The 27734-nt window shown below is 37.2% G+C and overlaps 1 protein-coding gene across 2 annotated transcripts; it reads left to right on the forward strand.

The window, feature by feature from the left end:
* The first annotated feature begins 258 nt into the window (after positions 1-258).
* Positions 259-27536, forward strand: LOC106089995 (uncharacterized). 2 transcript variants are annotated; one of them, XM_013256021.2, is made up of 4 exons: positions 259-367; positions 421-810; positions 884-1050; positions 27350-27536. In XM_013256021.2, the coding sequence occupies exons 1-4, from the start codon at positions 341-343 to the stop codon at positions 27471-27473; spliced, it is 708 nt and encodes a 235-aa protein (XP_013111475.2). In that variant the 5' UTR covers positions 259-340; the 3' UTR covers positions 27474-27536. The 2 variants fall into 2 exon arrangements, with proteins under 2 accessions (XP_013111475.2, XP_013111476.2); XM_013256022.2 differs by lacking the exon at positions 27350-27536 and adding an exon at positions 11029-11203.
* Positions 27537-27734: the final 198 nt, after the last annotated feature.

A 27734-nucleotide genomic window follows, 5' to 3' on the forward strand; every position in this document is an offset into this window, starting at 1 on the left:
GCTGTTAAACGACCCTTTAAGTTTACAGTTTCGTTCCAAGAAGCTTCAGATTCAAAACTACAAAACTGTTTAATGGTACTAGCTAAGAACTTCGCTTCGAAGAAAAAGGTTTGGCTGATTTAAAGGTTCGATGAAAAGTGTGCTTACACAAATTCTAAGAAGTAGTTCTAATTTATCACAAACAAACAGCAAACTCAAGTTAAATAAATCATAAATGCAAGAAAATTTGTAACTATCCTATTAGAGATTAGATAAAACTTTTTAAAAAAACACATTGCATTAGCAACAATCAAAAGTGCAGTGTGATAGTTAGTTGCAAATTACTTAGCTGGAAAGCAAGATGAGCAATTACATGCGGCTAGCGTTTGTGAGTATCATTTTCTATCAAAAATTCCTAATCTGGTTAATTTTTGTTGGCAGATTTCTGTTCTATTTGCTCTCAATATTGACTCCTTGCGAGCCAATTGCAATGTCTGCTCAGCTGTGACTCAAATGGCATGCGTTTCGGAGACTGAATTTCAAGTTTGTGTAAACAATGTCCCTACAGGAGCGGTGAATAGCTGCCCATCAGGCTTCATTTGCTCTACAGCAACAGCTGTCACATGTCAAGCCAGCGATGCAGGATTTGAGCCCACTTGCAATGAGTGCAACAAGTGCAATGCTGATATGACATTTGCTTGTACCGAAACCAACACCTATGCCCTGTGCTTGGGTACGAATACTCCATCTCCCATTGCTACAGGCAGTTGTGGCGATGGTTTGGTTTGCAACTTTAATTTGCCCGAAATTTGTGCTGATCCTGCTGATGGTGTATGTAGACAAATGAAATTTTAAGGGAAAGAGAATGCTAGCATATTTTTTTTATTTTTTTACAATTCTAAAGACTGCCGCCACATGTCCTACGGCTAATGCAGAGACTACAACCACCACCACAACTACCACTGTTGCCCCAACCTTGGATCCCCCTTCATTTGCCCAGAATCTGTGCGAAACAGTGAAAATAAATGCAAGAATGTCCTTGCCAGCGGATATGAATATGGATTGCAAAAAGTAAGAAAACTATTGAGACAGTGAGTAGAATAATGATCTATAGAGAGCTCAGAAGAAATTTTCTCAAAAGACCAGATTTGAATGAAAGATCATTTAAAGACACAATAACTATACAATATTTTGAAAGATATGATATGATATGATATGATATGATATGATATGATATGATATGAAATGATATGATATGATATGATATGATATGATATGATATGATATGATATGATATGATATGATATGATATGATATGATATGATATGATATGATATGATATGATATGATATGATATGATATGATATGATATGATATGATATGATATGATATGATATGATATGATATGATATGATATGATATGATATGATATGATATGATATGATATGATATGATATGATATGATATGATATGATATGATATGATATGATATGATATGATATGATATGATATGATATGATATGATATGATATGATATGATATGATATGATATGATAGATATGATATGATATGATATGATATGATATGATATGATATGATATGATATGATATGATATGATATGATATGATATGATATGATATGATATGATATGATATGATATGATATGATATGATATGATATGATATATGATATGATATGATATGATATGATATGATATGATATGATATGATATGATAATGATATGATATGATATGATATGATATGATATGATATGATATGATATGATATGATATGATATGATATGATATGATATATATGATATGATATGATATGATATGATATGATATGATATGATATGATATGATATGATATGATATGATATGATATGATATGATATGATATGATATGATATGATATGATATGATATGATATGATATGATATGATATGATATGATATGATATGATATGATATGATATGATATGATATGATATGATATGATATGATATGATATGATATGATATGATATGATATGATATGATATGAATATGATATGATATGATATGATATGATATGATATGATATGATATGATATGATATGATATGATATGATATGATATGATATGATATGATATGATATGATATGATATGATATGATATGATATGATATGATATGATATGATATGATATGATATGATATGATATGATATGATATGATATGATATGATATGATATGATATGATATGATATGATATGATATGATATGATATGATATGATATGATATGATATGATATGATATGATATGATATGATATGATATGATATGATGATATGATATGATTATGATATGATATGATATGATATGATATGATATGATATGATATGATATGATATGATATGATATGATATGATATGATATGATATGATATGATATGATATGATATGATATGATATGATATGATATGATATGATATGATATGATATGATATGATATGATATGATATGATATGATATGATATGATATGATATGATATGATATGATATGATATGATATGATATGATATGATATGATATGATATGATATGATATGATATGATATGATATGATATGATATGATATGATATGATATGATATGATATGATATGATATGATATGATATGATATGATATGATATGATATGATATGATATGATATGATATGATATGATATGATATGATATGATATGATATGATATGATATGATATGATATGATATGATATGATATGATATGATATGATATGATATGATATGATATGATATGATATGATATGATATGATATGATATGATATGATATGATATGATATGATATGATATGATATGATATGATATGATATGATATGATATGATATGATATGATATGATATGATATGATATGATATGATATGATATGATATGATATGATATGATATGATATGATATGATATGATATGATATGATATGATATGATATGATATGATATGATATGATATGATATGATATGATATGATATGATATGATATGATATGATATGATATGATATGATATGATATGATATGATATGATATGATATGATATGATATGATATGATATGATATGATATGATATGATATGATATGATATGATATGATATGATATGATATGATATGATATGATATGATATGATATGATATGATATGATATGATATGATATGATATGATATGATATGATATGATATGATATGATATGATATGATATGATATGATATGATATGATATGATATGATATGATATGATATGATATGATATGATATGATATGATATGATATGATATGATATGATATGATATGATATGATATGATATGATATGATATGATATGATATGATATGATATGATATGATATGATATGATATGATATGATATGATATGATATGATATGATATGATATGATATGATATGATATGATATGATATGATATGATATGATATGATATGATATGATATGATATGATATGATATGATATGATATGATATGATATGATATGATATGATATGATATGATATGATATGATATGATATGATATGATATGATATGATATGATATGATATGATATGATATGATATGATATGATATGATATGATATGATATGATATGATATGATATGATATGATATGATATGATATGATATGATATGATATGATATGATATGATATGATATGATATGATATGATATGATATGATATGATATGATATGATATGATATGATATGATATGATATGATATGATATGATATGATATGATATGATATGATATGATATGATATGATATGATATGATATGATATGATATGATATGATATGATATGATATGATATGATATGATATGATATGATATGATATGATATGATATGATATGATATGATATGATATGATATGATATGATATGATATGATATGATATGATATGATATGATATGATATGATATGATATGATATGATATGATATGATATGATATGATATGATATGATATGATATGATATGATATGATATGATATGATATGATATGATATGATATGATATGATATGATATGATATGATATGATATGATATGATATGATATGATATGATATGATATGATATGATATGATATGATATGATATGATATGATATGATATGATATGATATGATATGATATGATATGATATGATATGATATGATATGATATGATATGATATGATATGATATGATATGATATGATATGATATGATATGATATGATATGATATGATATGATATGATATGATATGATATGATATGATATGATATGATATGATATGATATGATATGATATGATATGATATGATATGATATGATATGATATGATATGATATGATATGATATGATATGATATGATATGATATGATATGATATGATATGATATGATATGATATGATATGATATGATATGATATGATATGATATGATATGATATGATATGATATGATATGATATGATATGATATGATATGATATGATATGATATGATATGATATGATATGATATGATATGATATGATATGATATGATATGATATGATATGATATGATATGATATGATATGATATGATATGATATGATATGATATGATATGATATGATATGATATGATATGATATGATATGATATGATATGATATGATATGATATGATATGATATGATATGATATGATATGATATGATATGATATGATATGATATGATATGATATGATATGATATGATATGATATGATATGATATGATATGATATGATATGATATGATATGATATGATATGATATGATATGATATGATATGATATGATATGATATGATATGATATGATATGATATGATATGATATGATATGATATGATATGATATGATATGATATGATATGATATGATATGATATGATATGATATGATATGATATGATATGATATGATATGATATGATATGATATGATATGATATGATATGATATGATATGATATGATATGATATGATATGATATGATATGATATGATATGATATGATATGATATGATATGATATGATATGATATGATATGATATGATATGATATGATATGATATGATATGATATGATATGATATGATATGATATGATATGATATGATATGATATGATATGATATGATATGATATGATATGATATGATATGATATGATATGATATGATATGATATGATATGATATGATATGATATGATATGATATGATATGATATGATATGATATGATATGATATGATATGATATGATATGATATGATATGATATGATATGATATGATATGATATGATATGATATGATATGATATGATATGATATGATATGATATGATATGATATGATATGATATGATATGATATGATATGATATGATATGATATGATATGATATGATATGATATGATATGATATGATATGATATGATATGATATGATATGATATGATATGATATGATATGATATGATATGATATGATATGATATGATATGATATGATATGATATGATATGATATGATATGATATGATATGATATGATATGATATGATATGATATGATATGATATGATATGATATGAATATGATATGATATGATATGATATGATATGATATGATATGATATGATATGATATGATATGATATGATTGATATGATATGATATGATATGATATGATATGATATGATATGATATGATATGATATGATATGATATGATATGATATGATATGATATGATATGATATGATATGATATGATATGATATGATATGATATGATATGATATGATATGATATGATATGATATGATATGATATGATATGATATGATATGATATGATATGATATGATATGATATGATATGATATGATATGATATGATATGATATGATATGATATGATATGATATGATATGATATGATATGATATGATATGATATGATATGATATGATATGATATGATATGATATGATATGATATGATATGATATGATATGATATGATATGATATGATATGATATGATATGATATGATATGATATGATATGATATGATATGATATGATATGATATGATATGATATGATATGATATGATATGATATGATATGATATGATATGATATGATATGATATGATATGATATGATATGATATGATATGATATGATATGATATGATATGATATGATATGATATGATATGATATGATATGATATGATATGATATGATATGATATGATATGATATGATATGATATGATATGATATGATATGATATGATATGATATGATATGATATGATATGATATGATATGATATGATATGATATGATATGATATGATATGATATGATATGATATGATATGATATGATATGATATGATATGATATGATATGATATGATATGATATGATATGATATGATATGATATGATATGATATGATATGATATGATATGATATGATATGATATGATATGATATGATATGATATGATATGATATGATATGATATGATATGATATGATATGATATGATATGATATGATATGATATGATATGATATGATATGATATGATATGATATGATATGATATGATATGATATGATATGATATGATATGATATGATATGATATGATATGATATGATATGATATGATATGATATGATATGATATGATATGATATGATATGATATGATATGATATGATATGATATGATATGATATGATATGATATGATATGATATGATATGATATGATATGATATGATATGATATGATATGATATGATATGATATGATATGATATGATATGATATGATATGATATGATATGATATGATATATGATATGATATGATATGATATGATATGATATGATATGATATGATATGATATGATATGATATGATATGATATGATATGATATGATATGATATGATATGATATGATATGATATGATATGATATGATATGATATGATATGATATGATATGATATGATATGATATGATATGATATGATATGATATGATATGATATGATATGATATGATATGATATGATATGATATGATATGATATGATATGATATGATATGATATGATATGATATGATATGATATGATATGATATGATATGATATGATATGATATGATATGATATGATATGATATGATATGATATGATATGATATGATATGATATGATATGATATGATATGATATGATATGATATGATATGATATGATATGATATGATATGATATGATATGATATGATATGATATGATATGATATGATATGATATGATATGATATGATATGATATGATATGATATGATATGATATGATATGATATGATATGATATGATATGATATGATATGATATGATATGATATGATATGATATGATATGATATGATATGATATGATATGATATGATATGATATGATATGATATGATATGATATGATATGATATGATATGATATGATATGATATGATATGATATGATATGATATGATATGATATGATATGATATGATATGATATGATATGATATGATATGATATGATATGATATGATATGATATGATATGATATGATATGATATGATATGATATGATATGATATGATATGATATGATATGATATGATATGATATGATATGATATGATATGATATGATATGATATGATATGATATGATATGATATGATATGATATGATATGATATGATATGATATGATATGATATGATATGATATGATATGATATGTTCAAAAATTCCCAATAGCTTCACAAGTTTCACCTTCAAAAGACCGACTTTTATTGTAGCGGTAAAATAGCTAAGTGAATACCTTAAATCTTCCACTATAGACCAAGGTAGTACTAACTCTACTCCAATTAGTCTGCCATTGATTCCAACTTGATAGACGTGTGCCTTGATTATAACCAGGGACCACACATCACAAGTGTCAAACGCATGACTACAGTGGACATGAGGATTACTACTGAATTGATTCATACGATGTTGATGGGTAGTATAATTAGCATACCACTAGCAAAGCGCTTAAATAGGAACATTGTGACTAGAGCTCAATCACCATAAACAGGGGTTTTGTACCCCTTTTTAAGGCTCTTGGATATTTGTGGGATTTTTGGGTCATTTGAAAAGCAAGGGGTCGAAGTTTGTTGGCTACGAGGATGATATTTTTGTCTTGGTGTGTCTTGGCCGTTTAGAGTGCGTATAGATTGGCTTGACGATGTAGCCGAAGTTTGTGACAGTAAGTTATGTTAGGCCCATTTACATTTTTCTTTAATTTGGCTCAGATCGGTCCAGATTTGGATATAGCTGCCATATAGACCGATCTCTATGTTTTAGGTCTTGGGCCCATAAAAGGCGCATTTATTGTCCGATTTCGCCGAGAAAATTGTTCTGCAACTTGGTCCAAATCGGTTCAGATTTGGATATAGCTGCCATATAGACCGATATAAATTTAACACACAGAGGCTTATGTTAGGCTTTTCGACATCCGTGTCGTATATATTGTAGTTCAGATCGGTCTATTTTTAGATATAGCTACTAAAAAGATCAAAATTTTGTTATACACAATTACACAATGACTTGTACTTATTAATATTTGGTTCAAATCGGAACTTATTTCGCTATAGCTGCTATGAGGCATTAGGTATGCATTTTTCATGGGATTTTAACGAAAGGTGGTTTACATACATACCCAAGGTGGTGGGTATCCCTGGCGAACTTAATGCCTTTTTATTTGTTTTGTTTTTTGATACCCCCCACCATCATAGGATGGGGGTATACTAATCTAGTCACTCCGTTTGTAACACCTCGAAGTAGTGATCTAAGACCGTCCCGTCTATTCTTGATCTTCTCGAGATTCTGAGTCGATCGAGCCGTGTCCTTTTATCTGTCGAAATCATATTAGCGGTCAAACGCGTAAAGCTAGCAACTTGGAATTCTGCACAGATACTAAATATTGATGTAGGTCGTTAAAGATTACAAATGGGCAATATCGGTTCAGATTTGGATATAGCTCCCATGTAAACCGATCTCTCGATTTAACTTCTTGAGCCCCTGGAATCCGTAATTTCTGTCCGTTTTGGTTGAAATTGGTAAAGTAAAGTCCAAATCAGTGTATAACCTGGTATGCCTTTGTATACCCTTGTATTGCAATCTGCCAACTGACAGCTCTATCGTAAAGCTTGACATTTTCGATGTTATACGTACTCAGAACGTTGTTACAAATGAGCGCTATTTGTATTGTTTACAGTAACTTAAAAGATTCTTCTCTCACAAAAAATGGAATTAAATCGTTAACATTTTCGTGCGCTTGTTTTTTACAACTTTTGACGTAGATTAACGCAAAAACATTGCATCGATGAACTTTATTAAATTTTTGGCGATGAAGCTCCATCTAGGACCAATGTTTATCGACGGTATGGTAATTTAAACCGATGCCATTGATGCTGTGCGCCAACTGATAATGCAAGATCGCTATGTGACCTATCGTGAGATTGAGGCAACCTTAGGAATTAGTGGGACCAGCATTCGTTCAATATTGCATGAACATTTGACCTCAAAAAATTTTCGCTTTGGATTACACACAATTTGTCGATGGCTCAAAAAAAGACTCGTGTCGATCAATCAAAGAAATGTTCTAAAAATATGATCGCGGTGCTTCGAAACATGTCTGTGACAGGTGATGAATCGTGGATTAACTCGTATGAGCCCGACATGTCGCAATCGTACCACTAGAACAACTCAGGACAGTCAAATCTGAAGAAATCAGGAGAACCAAGCGCCGAAGAAGGATCCCTCTTTACCACGACAATGCGAGCTCTCACACATCGTCTTAAACAATTGAATTTTTTGAGCACTCATACGTCTGTTCTTCCGTATGTCCGGGTGACCATCTGTCGAAAGGACGCTAACTTTCGAAGGAGTAAATGGGTCATATCGGTCCATGATTTGATATAGCTCTCATATAAACCGATTTTGGATCTTGTCTCATAGAGGGCCCAATTCTTATCCGATTTGGCTGAAAGTTTTCCATGTTGGGTGAAATCAGTCTATAACCTGATATAGCTGTCATATAAACCGATCTTGGATCTTGACTTCTTGAGCCACTAAAGGGCGCAATTCTCATCGATAGATCGAAAGAAATGCTCCAAAAATATGATCGCGGTGCTTCAAAACACGTCTGTGACAGATGATGAATCGTGGATTAAGTCGTATGAGCCCGACATGCCGCAATCGTACCACTAGAACAATGCAGGACAGTCAAATCTGAAGAAATCAGGAAAACCAACCGCCGAAGAAGGATCCCTCTTTACCACGACAATGCGAGCTCTCGCACATCGTCTTAAACAATTGAATTTTTTGAGCACTCATACGTCTGTTCTTCCGTATGTCCGGCTGACCATCTGTTGAAAGGACGCTAACTTTCGAAGGAGTAAATGGGTCATATCGGTCCATGATTTGATATAGCTCTCATATAAACCGATTTTGGATCTTGATTCCTAGAGGGCCACTAGAGGGCCCAATTCTTATCCGATTTGGCTGAAAATTTTCCATGTTGGGTGAAATCAGTCTATAACCTGCTGTCATATAAACCGATCTTGGATCTTGACTTCTTGAGCCACTAGAGGGCGCAATTCTCACCGAATAGTTCTGACTTGGCCCCGAATGACTTATTTTTATGAGAGCTCAAAGTTTTTCGACACCTGAAGAAGCGGTTGATGCGTTCAGAATACATGCTTTGGAGATACCTCAATCAGAGTGGCAAAAGTGCTTCGACAATTGGTTCAAACGCATGCAAAAGTCTATGGATCTTAATCGAGAATATTTCGAAAAACAATAAAGCGATTTTCGATGATTAATATTTGTTTCCGTGCTCCCTTATCCCGAAATATAAAAGGCAACCCTCGTATATTATTCTCAACCGCTTAAATCAAGTCCTGAATAATAGTTATCATATTAACTGAAAATGCCACATATCTGTAAACATTTTTTTTCTTTTGCTATACAATTTCAGTTTTCTTTATTGCCATGTAAAAAATGGAAAATGGATTGGTGAAATTCAAACATGTTCGGGTAGGACCTTCTTTAATCCCAGGACTCGGAAATGTGTATGTAAAAGGCCTTCTGAGTGCTGAAATACACATCCATTTTCTGACAATGGACAAGCCAGAATAAAAATTCCAAAAATAAAACAAGCATAAAACAAAATTCTTCATACAACTGTTTTATTGACAAAAACATGTTTGTTAGGGTGGATCATATCGTAATAGAGCAGACAATCTCAGAAGTTTGCCCAAAAAAAAAACCATGGGTCTATAATCGAAATCGTGTTCCTGAAATTTTGGTTTATATGAGAGCTAAAACTGTTTGCCGGAAGCTCGATTTTAACCATACCGTCCTGGTTGTTATTGACCTTATGGCCATTTTACTGTTCTTAAAGGTGTTCACACTCGCGTCATCGCTTTAGTACGACACCACCTCACGCGATCCGTAATTGCCCGCATCTCCGCCTGCAGGACCGTATTATGGTCAGTCAGTCTCAAACAGATCTCAGTACTTGGGTTCTCAATGTAGACCCCCAGGCCCACTCTGTCACCTAGCTTTGATCCATCCGTGTAACATGATCTTCCAGACGGCAATACTTGGGTTCCGTCAGTCCTAGACGGTGCTGATGGCAGCAGTGCCTCGCACTTGACCTCAAGTGTAGTCTCAGGTATCTGATCGGGACCCTCTTCCTTTCACGTTTCCTATCTTTGACTATACCGCCAATCCATTCTCCCATCGCCTAAAGTTTCATAGCCGTAGTAGCTGCCTCACATTTAATCTGTATGTCAATGGGTCGGATACCTAGAATAGTCTCAGTGCTCTAGTAGGCGTGGTCCTCATCGCTCCGCCTATGCCAAGACAACATGTTCTCTGAACTTGTTTTATGGTCCTTATGTTACATTTTTTCTCCATAGCAGTCCACCAAACCAAACTTCCCCATTTCGAGCCTACGCCCCATCTACATAGTGCCCAACATCTATGGGCCTTCTCCGAACGCTCCTGAATGTGATACTTTTAACTAAGCTTTCTATCCAAGATCACTCCTAAGATATCAGATAGCGAAATCTGTTTATTGAGGAAACGTTGTGCGTCAAATTGTCCCACCTTCATATTCCTCGTGAACAGGCATATTTCTGTCTTCTCTGGGTAAACATTGGGAACTCTGCGTCTAGCCCAGCCATATGCCATATGCAAAATCCATTCGGTCCTTTTGCATAGCTGGTTCGGATCCTTACCCCTAGGAAGTATTGTAATATTGTCTGTATAGCCCATCTGCTATACAGACGATGTCAAAGCCCTCCTCAGTCAGCATCCGTAATAGGTTATTTATGGTGGTCACCCATAGGAGTGGAGATAAAATGCCCCTCTATGGCGTTGTCTATGCCGCTTTCTCCCTTATATTTATGTATGTTCTTCAGCATATGGTTTATCCAGTCTCTAAGCACCCGGTCCACCCAGACGGTACTGGTCAAAGAATTTGGATCAATGGGTCGGTCCGCACACTATTAAACGTCCCCACGATGTCAATGCAAACCGCCAATGTGTACGTTTTAGCAACGAAGGATTCTTCTATTTTATGCACAACCTCGTGCAGGGCAGTCTCCACCGACCTTCCCTTGACATAGGCATGCTGATGTATTTAAGCAGTTCGCTGGATGTCCTACTTTTTATCATGGTATCCACAATGCGTTCCATGGTTTTGAGTAGAAAGGGCGGAAGGCTTATAGGCCTATGGGTCTTTGGAGTTGCATAATTTGCCTTGCCGGGCTTGGGTATAAACACCACCTTAACCTCCTACCAGGCTTTCGGAGTATATGCAAGTCCTAGGCATGCTGCGAAAATAGTTGCCAGATGAGGCGCTAGATAGTCGGCCTCCTTTTGTAGTAACGCCGGAAATATTCCATCAGGTCCGGCTGACTTCAATGGTTTGAAGCACCTCGAGGCTTCCTTGAACATAAATTCCGTTGCAATAAACCTTCGATCAACCTCATGATTGATCCGGTGTCTCCGGAATCTTGGAATAATAATAATATGGACCAAGTTTATTTTTCACAAGATAGAGCTACGCTACGCCACACAAGCAATGAAACCATTGCTCTTTTACAGGAAAAGTTTCCGGACTGTATTATCTCTGGAAGAGTTGGTCTCAATTCTCATGGCATTTTAAGTCGATTTAGCCATGTCCGTCCGATAGTCAGTCTGTAAAAAAAACGCTAACTTTCGAAGGAGTAAAGCTGGCCGAAGAAAGATTTAAGTCACTCAAGGATAGCTGCGATAGAGGTATTCATTAGACGGTTGATAATCTGCGTCTGTTTCCAGTGGAGCGGCAGATCTGGAACCCGGGAGTAGGCTTAGAATGGACTGCAAAGACCCAACAGCTGCGATGGTGGTATCAGGCCGTAGCATGTTGTCTGCTACTGAAGGCAGACAGACGACTGGTCAGCAGGGACTTTTGACGAAGACACCTGGTTCGGGTCTTAAGGACAAGGCCGAACCTATTCTTTCTTCGCATGCCTATGATTTGCCTAGGCCATCGGCCTTCCCCGACAAACTAACACGATCATTAAGTGGTTGGAATAATAGAAGACACATCGCTCTCAGGTTTATTGAGAGCCTTGGCGCGAATGATTCTAAGACTCTCATTAGTAGGGAGAGAGACTCCCAAAATTGGGCTGGGGAATTCGCTGCACAGACTACTCCAAATACTACACGTCTAGATTCGGAAAATGCAACGCAGTCAGCCAAAAGGCTGCGGTCAGCTGAAGGGCATCCCATGCCCTAGGGCGAACAACGGTAAGATGGGTCCAAGAACCTTTGCTAGTGTCGCTAGGGACAGTTTGGTGATGACAGTTGTCGACAAGGGAGAAGACAAGGCTGCATACTTAGGAATAATTGGCTTGGGATAGTCAATGAACTATCATCAGTATACTCCGATGTCCTTGCGTACTTTCCTGGGTCTCCCCCATTTTGTGACGATGCAGGCTGGTATCGGGGCCGATACAGACTAATTGCCTTCGGGGATCAACGCTCAATTGAAATGTATCGTTGTGCGCTAACAAAGATTGGTGAGATCTGGCCAGGTGCAGCACTAGATTTAGTCAAGAAGGAAGATATTCCTGCTCGACCAATGGTACATGTTAGGATACCAAGGATTCCCTCAGATCATGGAACGATACTTGGAAGTCTAAGGGAATGCAATCCCAATCTTTTAACCGCCGACTGGAAGATTGGTAGATTGGATGAGGCTGATGGTGACCTGAGACATGCAGTATTCGTACTAAACTCCGGCTGTCTCGCTGACCTCAAAACGTCTGAAGGGGTTGTATTCTACGGAATCAACAAGTTGAAACTGAAGGTCTATAGAAGCGGTGAGGTTGGGGAATCAGGAGACGACTCAGCTGTTGTTACTGAACACTTGCCTGAGGAACTATCGACTACACCGCCACAATCGAGACAGGAGGGGATGGCATCGCTACGGGACCCGACAAGCCCTGTGTGGGTGGGTCACATAGTTGGACTGGTCTCAAAGTGTGCGCAAGCGGGGAAGCACGGAACTCATAAAGTACTTCGACAGCAGCAGTTAGTGAAGCATCTAAGGAGAAATAGTCCACACCGCAAGTGTACAGTGTCCTGAGGAATAGTGGTTCCACAGCTTTCTCACCTGCCCCTGGATGCGTACGGAATCTCGTTATGAGAAGTTCTAACGAATCTTGTGGGGCTGCGCTCCTACGGGAATCAGAGGACAAAGCTAACACAACATTAAAAAAAATTCTGAATCCAGACTATGGTTCGGTTTCAACAGATAAATCTCCACCCTTGTAAGGCCGCTTCGGCGGCACTAAAGGTTCTCTTGATGTCAGGGGGATCGTGGTTCTTATCCAGGAAGCATGGGTGTGTGGGCGAATGGTTCGTGGACTAAGAATTCCGGGATTTAAACTACTAATCCCGTACTCTTGCATACTCTAAATGTTTTTCATCTTCCATCGCTAAGCAATGAAGAATTGAAGATACAGTAGCAGCCAGCCTTGCAATCATTGTAAGAAGTGATGCTAATGCACATCACCAGATATGGGGAAGTTCGGATGTCAGCGAAAAGGGTAAGCTGCTTATCGTATATAATATTATAAGTTGCAATCTGGCGATTTGAAAGAAAGGGGATAAACCGACCTTTATTACCAGGAACAGGTAAGGCAGATCTACATGATCTAGAGCGTGAGGTTCAGCGCCTTTCAGCTAGAAGAGAGAAGCTCTAGATCAAGCAGCATATCAAGCAGGTCTAGACAACATTCATGCAGACATGGTGGCAGATGCGGTAAATAGTTCCCGGTTGAATTTAGTCCTTGGAGAACGACCGCCTCCCATTGCACATGAAGAATTTGACCTCCGCCGGCAGACTAGAGTAGTTCTGGTCCAATTGTGTTCCGGTAGATGCAGCTGCCCCAACTCCAACAGAGCAAGGATTTATGCCGACGTCCAAGATGTATGTCCTGATTGTAACCAATGACCACACAATATATGTCACCTGTTTTACTGCCCAACCAGACCCACTCGATTCAGAACCAGATCCCTGTAGACGCACCGCATCTTAGTCACAGAGTTTCTGGGTCTTGACACTCAACAGAATCAAGCAGAATATAAACATAGTGGTCAAGCGGATCACGAAGGCCCTGAATGACTCGCTTGTTATACCCTCCACCATAAGATGGGGGGTATACTAATTTCGTCATTCTGTTTGTAACTACTCGAAATATTCGTCTGAGACCCCATAAAGTATATATATTCTTGATCGTCGTGACATTTTATGTCGATCTAGCCATGTCCGTCCGTCTGTCCGTCCGTCCGTCCGTCCGTCCGTCTGTCTGTCGAAAGCACGCTAACTTCCGAAGGAGTAAAGCTAGCCGCTTGAAATTTTGCACAAATACTTCTTATGCGTGTAGGTCGGATGATATTGTAAATGAGCCATATCGGTCCATGTTTTGATATAGCTGCCATATAAACCGATCTAGGGTCTTGACTTCTTGAGCCTCTAGAGTGCGCAATTCTTATCCGATTGGAATGAAATTTTGCACGACGTGTTTTGTTATTATATCCAATAACTGTCCCAAGTATGGTTCAAATCGGTTCATAACCTGATATAGCTGCCATATAAACCGATCTTGGGTCTGTTTTGTTGTGATATCCAACAACTTTGCCAAGTATGGTTCAAATGGGTCCATAACCTGATATAGCTGCCATATAAACCGATCTTGGGTCTTGACTTCTTGAGCCTCTAGAGTGCGCAATTCTTATCCGATTGAAATGAAATTTTGCACGACGTGTTTTGCTATGATATCCAACAACTGTGCCAAGTATGGTTCAAATCGGTTCATAACCTGATATAGCTGCCATATAAACCGATCTTGGGTCTTGACTTCTTGAGCCTCTAGAGGGCACAATTCTTATCCGATTGGAATGAAATTTTGCACGACGTGTTTTGTTATGATACCCAACAACTGTGCCAAGTATGGTTTAAATCGGTTCATAACCTGATATAGCTGCCATATAAACCGATCTTGGGTCTTGACTTCTTGAGCCTCTAGAGGGCACAATCATTATCCGATTTGGCTGAAATTTTGCATGACGTATTTTATTTTTACTTTCATCAACTGTTTCAAATAAGGTTCAAATCGGTTCATAACCTGATATAGCTGCCATATTAACCGATCTGGGATCTTGACTTCTTGACCCCTAGAGGTCGCAATTATTATCCGATATGCCTGAAATTTTGTACGACGGATCCTCTCATGACCATCAACAAACGTGTTTATTATGTTCTGAATCGGTCTATAGCCCGATACAGATCCCATATAAATCGTTCTCTCTATTTTACTTCGTAATCCCCAATGGGCGCAATTCTTATACGAATTGGCTGTAATTTTACACAGGTCTCCAATATATAATTTAATTGTGGTCCGAACCGGACCATATCTTGATATCGTTTTAATAGCAGAGCAACTCTTTTCTTATATCCTTTTTAGCCTAAGAAGAGATGCCGGGAAAACAACTCGACAAATGCGATCCATGGTGGAGGGTATATAAGATTCGGCCCGGCCGAACTTAGCACGCTTTTACTTGTTTTAGCATGTCCTAGTGCCATGCTAAGGGGCAAACAGCGACCGCCATGGTGGACCCCAGAGCTGGATGGTCTAAGAAAGGACTGCAGAAAACTCTTCAACAGAGAAAAAATACAAGACCACCACATGATTGGGACATCTATGAGGCTGAGCTAAAAAAATTCTGCAGCCGCGTGGAGGATACATCTGAAGCCTCTAGGCTAAGGAAGATACTGTCCTCGAAACCTATTACGGTGGTGTATATTCAGAAGTCAAAGAATGTATGGACAATGTCTAGTGAGGAAACATTAGAATTACTCGTTGATACACATTTCCCGGGAAATTCTCCAACGGACAACGTGGCGCCAGAAGAGGTTGTGACTGGTATGCATTCGTCGGAGGCTGTTAGGGTAATTGTGTCTGAGAAGTTTCGACTCCTTTAAATCGCCAGGCACTGATGATGTATCACCGGTTGAATTACAAGCTGTGTCTGATAGACTGGTTCTTGGGCTTAGGGAGATATACTCTGCTTGTATCAGCATAGGTCATTTTCATTCCGAAAGCAGGAAAACCCTACCACACGAAGGCGAAAGATTTTCGTCCTTAGGGCAATGATTCCTGGAGATCGCCTGTCTCGTCAGCGGCATGTATAAAGTATGGGCAAATCCACTAAAACAGCCCTTCACGACCTTGTCGGCTACATAGAGTGTTCTCTCAATGTCAAGGAATATACAATGTTAGCATTTCTTGACATTGAACCTGCTTTCAATAAAGTAAAACCGGCGACAATTATGAAGGAGTTGGAGTATCTGGGCATCAAATCTATCGGAAGAAAATTTATAAATAACATATTTACTAAAAGATGCATTACGGCAGGCTTGGGATCTGTAGATCTAAAAAGATGGGTCAGCAGAGGAACACCTCGAGGAGGTGTACCGTCTCCTCTACTTTGAAATATAGCCATTAACAATATATTATTGTCTCTGGAAGAAAAAGGCCTAAAAGTGGTCGCGTATGTTGATGACGTGGCAACTGCGGTTAGGGGAAAGTTTCCCAGGCCTGTAAGAGATATACTTCAGGAAGCTCAACTGAAACAGCAAAGTGAGCTACCGAAAGTGGTCTGGGTGTAAATCCGTAAGACATAAGTAGTTCTTTTCAGCAGGAGATACAAGTTGCCTACAGTGGCACCTATCTTCTTGGGAGGAGAGAATTTTCCATTTATAGAAAGCGCAAAATACCTGGGTGTTTTGCTAGACAGGAAATTGAACTTCAAATCCAACATTTTGGAGAGGTCAAGAAAGGCAACACTTGCCCAATGCACCTGCAAGAGAGCTATTGGCAAAAGTTGTGGGTTAAGACCGCGTATCAAAAGTACTCTACCACTATTCCTGAGAAGTTACATAGACTTCTGTAAGAAAGGTGCCAAACGAAGCGACCAGATGGGCTTTGGAGTGTACTCCAAAGATCTAGAATTGGTTATATCGAAAAGTTTACTCGCCCACTGCAGTGGGTGTCAAGCGGAGATCCTTGTAATAAAGGAAGGGATGGAATGGCTACGATATAATGTCATTACGACGATTGGCATAGATATCTTCTCAAACTGCCAGGTAGCCATTAAATCCCTGGAGAATGACTGTCGCAGATCTCTCAACGAGATGGCTGATTAGTTCAAAATTCACCTGTTCTCGGTGCCGGGCCACAGAGATATCCCAGGGAATTGTAAAGCGGATGAGCTTGCGAGACTAAGAACTACCCTACGAATTCCAGAGATACTGGAATCTGTGGGTATGCCTCTAGCGACATGTAAGCTAAATATAAATCTAAGGAGGCCATAATGGCGCAGAGGGTACTTGGACACAAATTTAAATACCATGTTCGTTTTCGAGCCCATCGGACCACTTTCGGATATGGGTGGCGTTTTTGGGGTTAGGGAGAGTGTCCGCCTCCACCCGATATCTAAAAATTATGTAGCCTATGTTTCCTTCCAGACAAGCGTACACAATCTATGAAAATTTCAAGAAAATCGGTTCAACCAAGTATCATATAGTCATAATGGGTCTAATGGCATTTTTGAGGATTGGCGTGACCCCCAATACTTCGATTCGATTTTGTATGCCAGATTCGAAATCTAATCCCTAATACCTTTCATTTGAGCCCCATATTAAAATGAACGCACAATATGTCTGTATGGGGGAGTTTTGGGGTTGGGTCTGCCCGAGGGGTACTTAGATTCAACTACCTTTCATTTGATACCTATATTGTCCCGATCAGTCCACTTTTGATTTTGGGTTGTGTTTTTGGCATAAGGGGGAGGGTCCGTCACCCTTACGATACCGACAAATTATATAGCCTATGTTTCCTTCCGTTTATTGTGTAGGTCGGTCTACACAATAAACGAAAATTTCGAGAACATCGGTTCTGCCGTTTTTATACCCTCCACCATAGGATGGGGGTATACTAATTTAGTCATTCTGTTTGTAAATCCTCGAAAAATTCGTCTAAGACCCCACAAAATATATATATTCTTGATCGTCATGACATTTTAAGTCGAGCTAGCCATTTCCGACCGTCCGTCCGTCTGTCTGTCGAAAGAAAGCTAACTTTCCAAAAAGTAAAGCTAGCCGCTTGAAATTTTGCACAAACACTTCTTATTAGTGTAGGTCGGTTGGGATTGTAAATGGGCTATATCGGTCCAGGTTTAGATATAGCTGCTATATAAACCGATCTGGGGTCTTGATTTCTTGAGCCGCTAGAGAGCACGATTCTTATCCGATTTGGCTGAAATTTTGCATGAGCTGTTTTATTATGGCTTCCAACAACTGTGCTGAGTATGGTTCAAATCGGTCCATAACCTAATATAGCTGCCATATAAACCGATCTGGGGTCTTGACTTCTTGAGCCACTAGAGGACGCAATTATTATCCGATTTGGTTGAAATTTTGCATGGGGTGTTTTATTATGACTTCCAACAGCTGTGCTGAGTATGGTTTAAATTGGTCTATAACCTGATATAGCTGCCATATAAACCGATCTGGGATATTGACTTCTAGAGCGTCTTCAGGGAGCAATTCCAATCCAATTTGGCTGAAATATTGCATGACGTATTTTGTTATGACTTTAAACAACTGTCCTGAGTATGGTTCAAATCGGTCCATAACCTGATATAGCTGCCATATAAACCGATCTTGGGTCTTGACTTTTTGAGCCACTAGAGGACGCAATTATTATCCGATTTGGTTGAAATTTTGCATGGGGTGTTTTATTATGACTTCCAACAGCTGTGCTGTGTGCTGAGTATGGTTCAAATCGGTGCATAACCTGATATACCTGTCATATAAACCGATCTGGGGTCTTGACTTCTTAAGCCACTAGAGTGCGCAATTATTATCCGATTTGGTTGAAATTTTGCATGAGGTGTTTTGTTATGACTTCCAACAACTGTGCTGAGTATGGTTCAAATCGGTCTATAATCTGATATAGCTGCGATATAAACCGATTTTGGGTCTTGACTTCTTGAGCCTCTTCAGGGAGCAATTCCTATCGTTATCGAATCGTTATCTTCTCCCGCATACTTTTCATTTGATACCCATATTATCCTTATCGGTCCACTTTAGATTTTAGGTGGTGTTTTTGTGGTAACGGGGAGGGACCGCCCCCTTCCCGATATCAAAAAATTACTAAGCCTATGTTTCCTTCCAGACCAACCTATACAGTCTGTGAAAATTTCAAGGTAATCGGTTCAGCCGTTTTTGAGTCTATACGGATCAAACAAACACACACAAATACGACTAGTAAGATCGGAAAAAGGTATTTCGATGTATTGCAAGCGGAATAGCTAAATGAATACACCTCCTATCTTATCCCGGTGGATATATAAAAGAGGTTCATCCCTATCTGGCGCAATAATCTTTGTCTTACTGTTTGCAACACATTGTAATATTCATCATTCCATAAAGAAATAGGTGATACTTCTCTCATTTCAATGAGTGCAGTCCATTCAAGATTAAGCTGAATGAAGGCGCCTCGTTTCTATGCCGTGTCCGAATGGCGTACCGCACAGCGACACCATATGGTAGAGAAGTTTTATACATGACGGGATACCGCACAAATGTAACATGCATTAGTTAGGGGATAACCAAAAATGAGCATTTTTCAGATGTTCATGACTTGATTGCCCTAAATATAGGGTATTTCCAAATTCATGTAGTGAATCTTAATTTAACTCTGCATTATTTGGCATTGAGGTGTTTTGCTCAAAATCTACAAACTTAGAGATAATACAAATAAAAAGCTTAAGTACACCTCTTATCGGTGTTGCAGCATCCGATATAAAATGCGAAGATTTTGAAATTTGGCCAAGATTAGACCCAACATATTTTAAGAAATTAATTCAAATTCGTTCAGACTTTTAGCCAAAATGGTTTTAGTTACTCATATCAATATGGTGCTCGTAAGTGGCTACTTTTTTCTTTAAATGTTGAATTTTTGGATTTCATTACAACCACTTGGTTCTTTAGACCTTGTTAATGTTCTTGTCAATTGGTCTATTGCGACTAATAAATGCCGTACCAGGTTGTAACGATTGCAGTGCTAACTCAGTTTTTGCCTGCACCGGACCCAATTCTTTTGCCCTATGCTTGGGCAAGGACACCGTCTCCTTCAACTTGTTTGGTAGCTGTGGCCCAGATTTGGTATGTAACCACAATTTGCCATATATATGCGGTGATCCAAAGGAAGGAGTAAGTAGCAGTGTTCAAAATGATTTTCTTGTTTAAGTGCTTTAAAGGAGGTGCAATTCGTCCATAGATTACTGCATCTTGCCAATCGATTGAGATACCGCCTCAAATACCTTCGGATATGTCAAAATACGCCAAAGAGTTTTGCCAAATAATTAAAATCAATACTCGATTTGCAGTGCCGTTTGAGCTGGTCAACAATAATAAGAGGTAAATATTTTAAGTTCCATGTGAAGTCGCAACATTGGTGTATGTGGGAGCTATATAATGTTTTACTAAGTTTTGGATCACACTAAATTGAAGCAGTATAGGGTATTTCAATAAGAGTGCTACAAAAGTTTTTTGTACCCTCCACCATAGGAAGGGGGGTATACTAATTTCGTCATTCTGTTTGTAACTACTCGAAATATTCGTCTGAGACCCCATAAAGTATATATATTCTTGATCGTCGCGACATTTTATGTCGATCTCGCCATGTCCGTCCGTCCATCTGTCTGTCGAAAGCACGCTAACTTCCGAAGGAGTAAAGCTAGCCGCTTGAAATTTTGAACAAATACTTCTTATTAGTGTAGGTCGTTTGATATTGTAAATGGGCCATATCGGTCCATGTTTTGATATAGCTGCCATATAAACCGATCTTAGGTCTTGATTTCTTGAGCCTCTAGAGTGCGCAATTCTTATCCGATTGGAAAGAAATTGTGCACGACGTATTTTGTTATGATATCCAACAACTGTGCCAAGTATGATTCAAATCGGTCCATAACCTGATATAGCTGTCATATAAACCGATCTTGGGTCTTGACTTCTTGAGCCTCTAGAGGGCACAATTCTTATCCGATTTGACTGAAATTTTGTACGTAGTATTTTGTTATGATATCCAATAGCTGTACCAAGTATGGTTCAAAACGGTCCATAACCTGATATAGCTGCTATATAAGCCGATCTTGGGTCTTGACTTCTTGAGCCTCTGGAGATCGCAATTATTATCCGATTTGCTTGAAATTTTGTACGACGGATCCTCTCATGACCATCAACATACGTGTTTATTATGGTCTGAATCGGTCTATAGCCCGATACATCCCCCATATAAATCGATCTCTCTATTTTACTTCTTGAGCCCCCAAAGGGCGCAATTCTTATTCGAATTGGCTGACATTTTACACAGGTCTCCAACATATAATTTAATTGTGGTCCAAACCGGACCATATCTTGATATCGCTCTAATAGCAGAGCAAATCTTTCCTTATACCCTGTTTTGCCTAAGAAGAGATGCCGGGAAAACAACTCGACAAATGCGATCCATGGTGGAGGGTATATAAGATTCGGCCCGGCCGAACTTAGTGCGCTTTAACTTCTTTTTAAATAAAACCAAAACGGTAGTGGATATCAATTACTGACAAAGCCATTCAGCCAGAAATGAGCCTCATCGCTAAAGATTGTCTTTCGATGAGGCCACTGACTCGGAATTTCGATAGTAACTTCTAATAACTTTGACCCGTATATCTTTCCATCATAAAATGACAAACCTTACTGAAGAGAAATGTTAAAAAAGCGGCAAAAAATATGGCTTCGCTTGCTGTCCCTATCGGTCTACTTTTGTAGCGTCCCTGCAAAAAAACTCTGTATAGAAAGCCGAAGCGTCTCTCTAACAAAAGGAGTACGCGATGGCGGCCTTCCTGAATATTGAGCGGACATTTTACTATTTGGAGATAATCAACCCTATCTTCATAGAGTTAAGTGTCCGTCTTCGGTTTAGTCTGGGCTTAAAAGATGGATTTTTGTCGTCAAAACCCAGAAGCTTAACTTTGATTCTAGACCTACGGTTTCTTGGTCAAATTTTCTTATTATTCGTTGTAGATCTCAATTTTGATAACCGCTTTGTGGGTCTACAAAAATTGACCCACGGCACGGCATAACTATGAGCACCACATAGGCTGGAACTTTGCGCTTCGATCTGTGTGGTGTTTATTGTTATCACGAGAAGCTAAGCTGCATGCTTCCTGGCGCGTCCACAGGTTGCAGATAGTGGAATGCTCCATACCGAGTAGTTGCAACTGCAGTCGCGGACAAACAGCTGTATGGAGCGGAGGGTCTCAGTAAGAGGCCGGGTGGCGCCGGCTTTTGCGCAAATACTGAGTGCCTATGCGAGTTGTTGGCGCCTTTAAATAACCAATGGCCATAATGGTCCTGAGGCTATCGGTCCTATGGACCGGAGCGAGCTTGCTTACTTATAGCAGCTAGTTGACGATCGCCACCTCCACATATAGATATGTGGCTACAACAACAACAACAACTAAAAAAATCGACCCATTCTAACGTAAATGGCCATTGTGAGACCAAATGCTGACATATGGGGTACTGGTATGGTGTGAAAGGCTGTGGAACAGAGAATACGCTACAGGAAGACAGGCTGTATCGGAATCTTGGGAACGTTAAGGTCCACACCACGCGGGTGGTTTGAAAGCAATGTTGAATAAGCAATTTATTGAGGTCTATTTTCACAACTGTGCCGCCATGGCAAACCAATTAAAGGTGGTCCAATTTGTACAACAACCACAAATCATAGTCATGGGTATGTTGGATAGACTGCCGAACGCGGGTACGGTCAGGCTGAGGTCTGTGCCGTAAAAAAATTCCGAGAAGGTATTTGGAGTCTTCGAAGCTCAGGTTATGTGAATGGCCCTCAAGGCCTCGGGTTAGAGGATAATGAGACCGAAGTGCGTAGTGAAGTGCTTGGGGTCGTTGAATAGAATCTGGCCTCCCGCTATCTTAGATCCAGGACACAAAGGTATTCCGGATAATGAGAAGGCGGGCAAATATGCCAGGAGGGGCATGGGAGTTATAAATGGGTCACTGTGCGATAGGGCATATGACCGCTTGCGTGGGTATTCCGCATTATAATTACTGCAAGCTGTCTTGATGAGGAAGAGAAGGAGACATTCGAGTACTTGCTGTGCTTAAGTCCAGCTCTTAAGGGACACTGGCTTTCCATCAGGTAGTTTTTCTCCGATCTTGCCGATGTGTCGCTGGGATGTCTCCTCAGGTATATGGTAAGACGGAATGGGTAAGATGAAATCGGTCTAAACTTGGCACTATGTTGGAGATCATAGCAGAAATCACTGCGCAAAATTTCAACCAAATCCCATAAGAATTGGGATCTCCGGATGCTTAAGAAGTATAATCGGGCGATCAGTTTATATAGTTAAAGTAAAAGGGTGCTAAATTCGGCCGGGCCCAATCTTGGGAAGCCACCAACATGGATTCTGCAAAAATGTCTTCCAAATAAATTAAGCTGTGGGGCATAAATTTATTCTACATACCAAATTTCAAACCAGCAAAAATTAAAGCTTCTGGCCTTACTTTGCATAGTTGTTGGAAGTCATAACAGATTAGTACGTGAAAAATTTCAGCCAAATCGGACAAAATTTGCGGCTTGTAAAGGCTCAAGAAGTCAAATCGGACGATTGGTTCATATAGGAGCTATATCAGGTTGCAGACCGATTAAGACTGTACTTGACACAGTTGTTGGAAGTCGTAAAACAACATCAAGTGCAAAACTTCAGTCAGATAGGACAAAAGTTGCGCCTTCCAGGGGCTCAAAAAGTCAAATCGCAAGATCGGTCTATTTGGGAGCTATATCAGGTTATAGACCTATTTGGAACGTACTTGGCTCAGATGTTGGAAGTCATAAAAAAACGCTACATGCAAAATTTTCGTTAAAACGGACAAAAATTGCGGCTTTCAGGTGCTCAAGAAATCAAATCAGGAGATCATTTTGTATGGGAGCTATATCTAAATCTGAACAGATATTACCCATTTGCAATCCCCAACGACCTGCATCGATATTAGGTTAGCTTAGGTTAGGTTGAATGGGTTGCCCACCAAAGGTGAGTTCACTCAGAGGCCAGTTTGGCCCATTGTGGTACCCTAGAGAGAGAAAGGGAAGAAAAAGAAAATGTGAAACCTCGTTCTAGAGGTTATACACGAATAAAAGAAAAAGACAAGAGGAGTGGAGAAACCCGATCGGGGGGTGAAGAACCGCCCGTTCCTACGCAAGCACGGATCTGCCTACGCCGCAGCTTCTGGCACGCCCTCGTAGAAACCATTCTGTTCCCTCAATAAACCTCAGGAGAGATACCAGAGATAAGTTTGCAAGTTCACTCAGATCACAGAAGAAACGGCTCCCCAGAAAGAAGAGCCTCCGTCTCTGTAGACCCGGACAAGAACACAACAAGTGCTCAATAGTCTCCTCTTTATCCTCATCGAGGCAACTTCTACAGAAGTCATTGTGCGGTATCCCCGTGCGGCCTATGTCACAGTGTCTGGTAATGACCTCTGTCAAAGTACTCATCAACCTCTTAACGAACGCCAGCAACTCTCTCGTCTTCCTTCTGTCGATGACCGGCCATTGCGACTTCGCAGTCCGGCAACCATCTACCGAGTCCCACCTTGCCACTAACGCCGCCCTGGCCATCCCATCTACTGTGTTCAGTATCTCGACAAATGGCACGTAGGCATGGCCGATGACTGGTCCGCCCGTCGCAAACGAACCCCTGCTGGCACCCTCGTCCGCCCCCTCATTTCCTGGTATCCCTTATGCCCAGGAACCCACATCGTGGGTCCGGAGCCTAACCAGGCATTGCGCCACGCATCTCGACCTCACCATCTTCGACCCCAAGACCTTGAGAGCCGCCATACTGTCCACATAAATTCTGAATTTCGAGGGCGGTAAGCCTCTTACCAGAATTTCTCTTGCGGCCACTGCAATGGCACATACCTCTGCCTGAAAGACCATACACTCGTCCGGCAGTCTCAGAGACATACTGATATTGAGTGCATCAGAGTAGACCCCCAATCCAGTCCCTGACTCCATTTTGGAGCTCTGTGTAGATCGAGGTCTCATCTTCCTCAAGTACACCATCCGCCCCACATTCGTCCCTCTCAGGAAAACGAACCTGGAATGCCCCCACTCCAGTCGGCACTGGTGGTAGGTAGTCGGACTCCTCAGTCTTTCTCAGTCTACCCTTCGTATCCATGATACCCAGAGTCGAACTGTGGCCGCAACCATCTACCTTCAGAATGCCGAGCTTTCTCAACCTAAGCGCGACCCTGGCGGCGCAGTTCCAAATATTGGCCCCCATGGGCTTCATCGATATTAAGTATCTGTGCAACATTTCAAGCGGCTAGCTTCACACGTTCGACCTCAATCGTGATTTCGACAGACAGACATGGATAGATCGATTCTGAACGATGAGACGATCAAGAATATTTGTACTTTCTGGGGTCTTAGATGAATATTTCGAGGTGTAAAAACCGGAATGAGTAGATTAGTATGCCGCCATCCTATGTTGGAGGGTATACAAAAATGAATATTTTTTTTGTTTAACTTTTCTACATATTTTTCATATATTTTGCCTTAGTTTTTTGGCGAGTCTAATATTTTTCTTTTTTTTATTTGCAGTTACGTTTACTGTTTCCTGACAGCCAATGGCACGTGGTCTGGCCAGATATATACATGTGCAGGTAGTACTTACTTCGATGATCAAACCAAATACTGCATGGTTAATAAACCCCCAGGATGTTAAACTAAGACAATTTGTTGCAAATGTATGCCATATTCCATATTCCATGGAAATTGTCAAATTGTTGTTGAAAATATAATTTTCTTTCTTTGTTCTATATTAATAAAGTGTTAAGCTTAGCAAAAATAGATAAAAAGTTTTCTCAAATGCATAACTTTCAAAATCATTGCATACTTCTGGGAGTGGGAACTAAACCGTTCCTATTTCAGACTTTAGCTTTGCTTAGGTTAGGTTTTTGTAACAGTCTCCAATTAGGCTCACTTA

Source organism: Stomoxys calcitrans, chromosome 1 (genome assembly GCF_963082655.1).
Source record: "Stomoxys calcitrans chromosome 1, idStoCalc2.1, whole genome shotgun sequence".
In the NCBI taxonomy this organism is placed as follows: Eukaryota; Metazoa; Arthropoda; class Insecta; order Diptera; family Muscidae; genus Stomoxys; species Stomoxys calcitrans.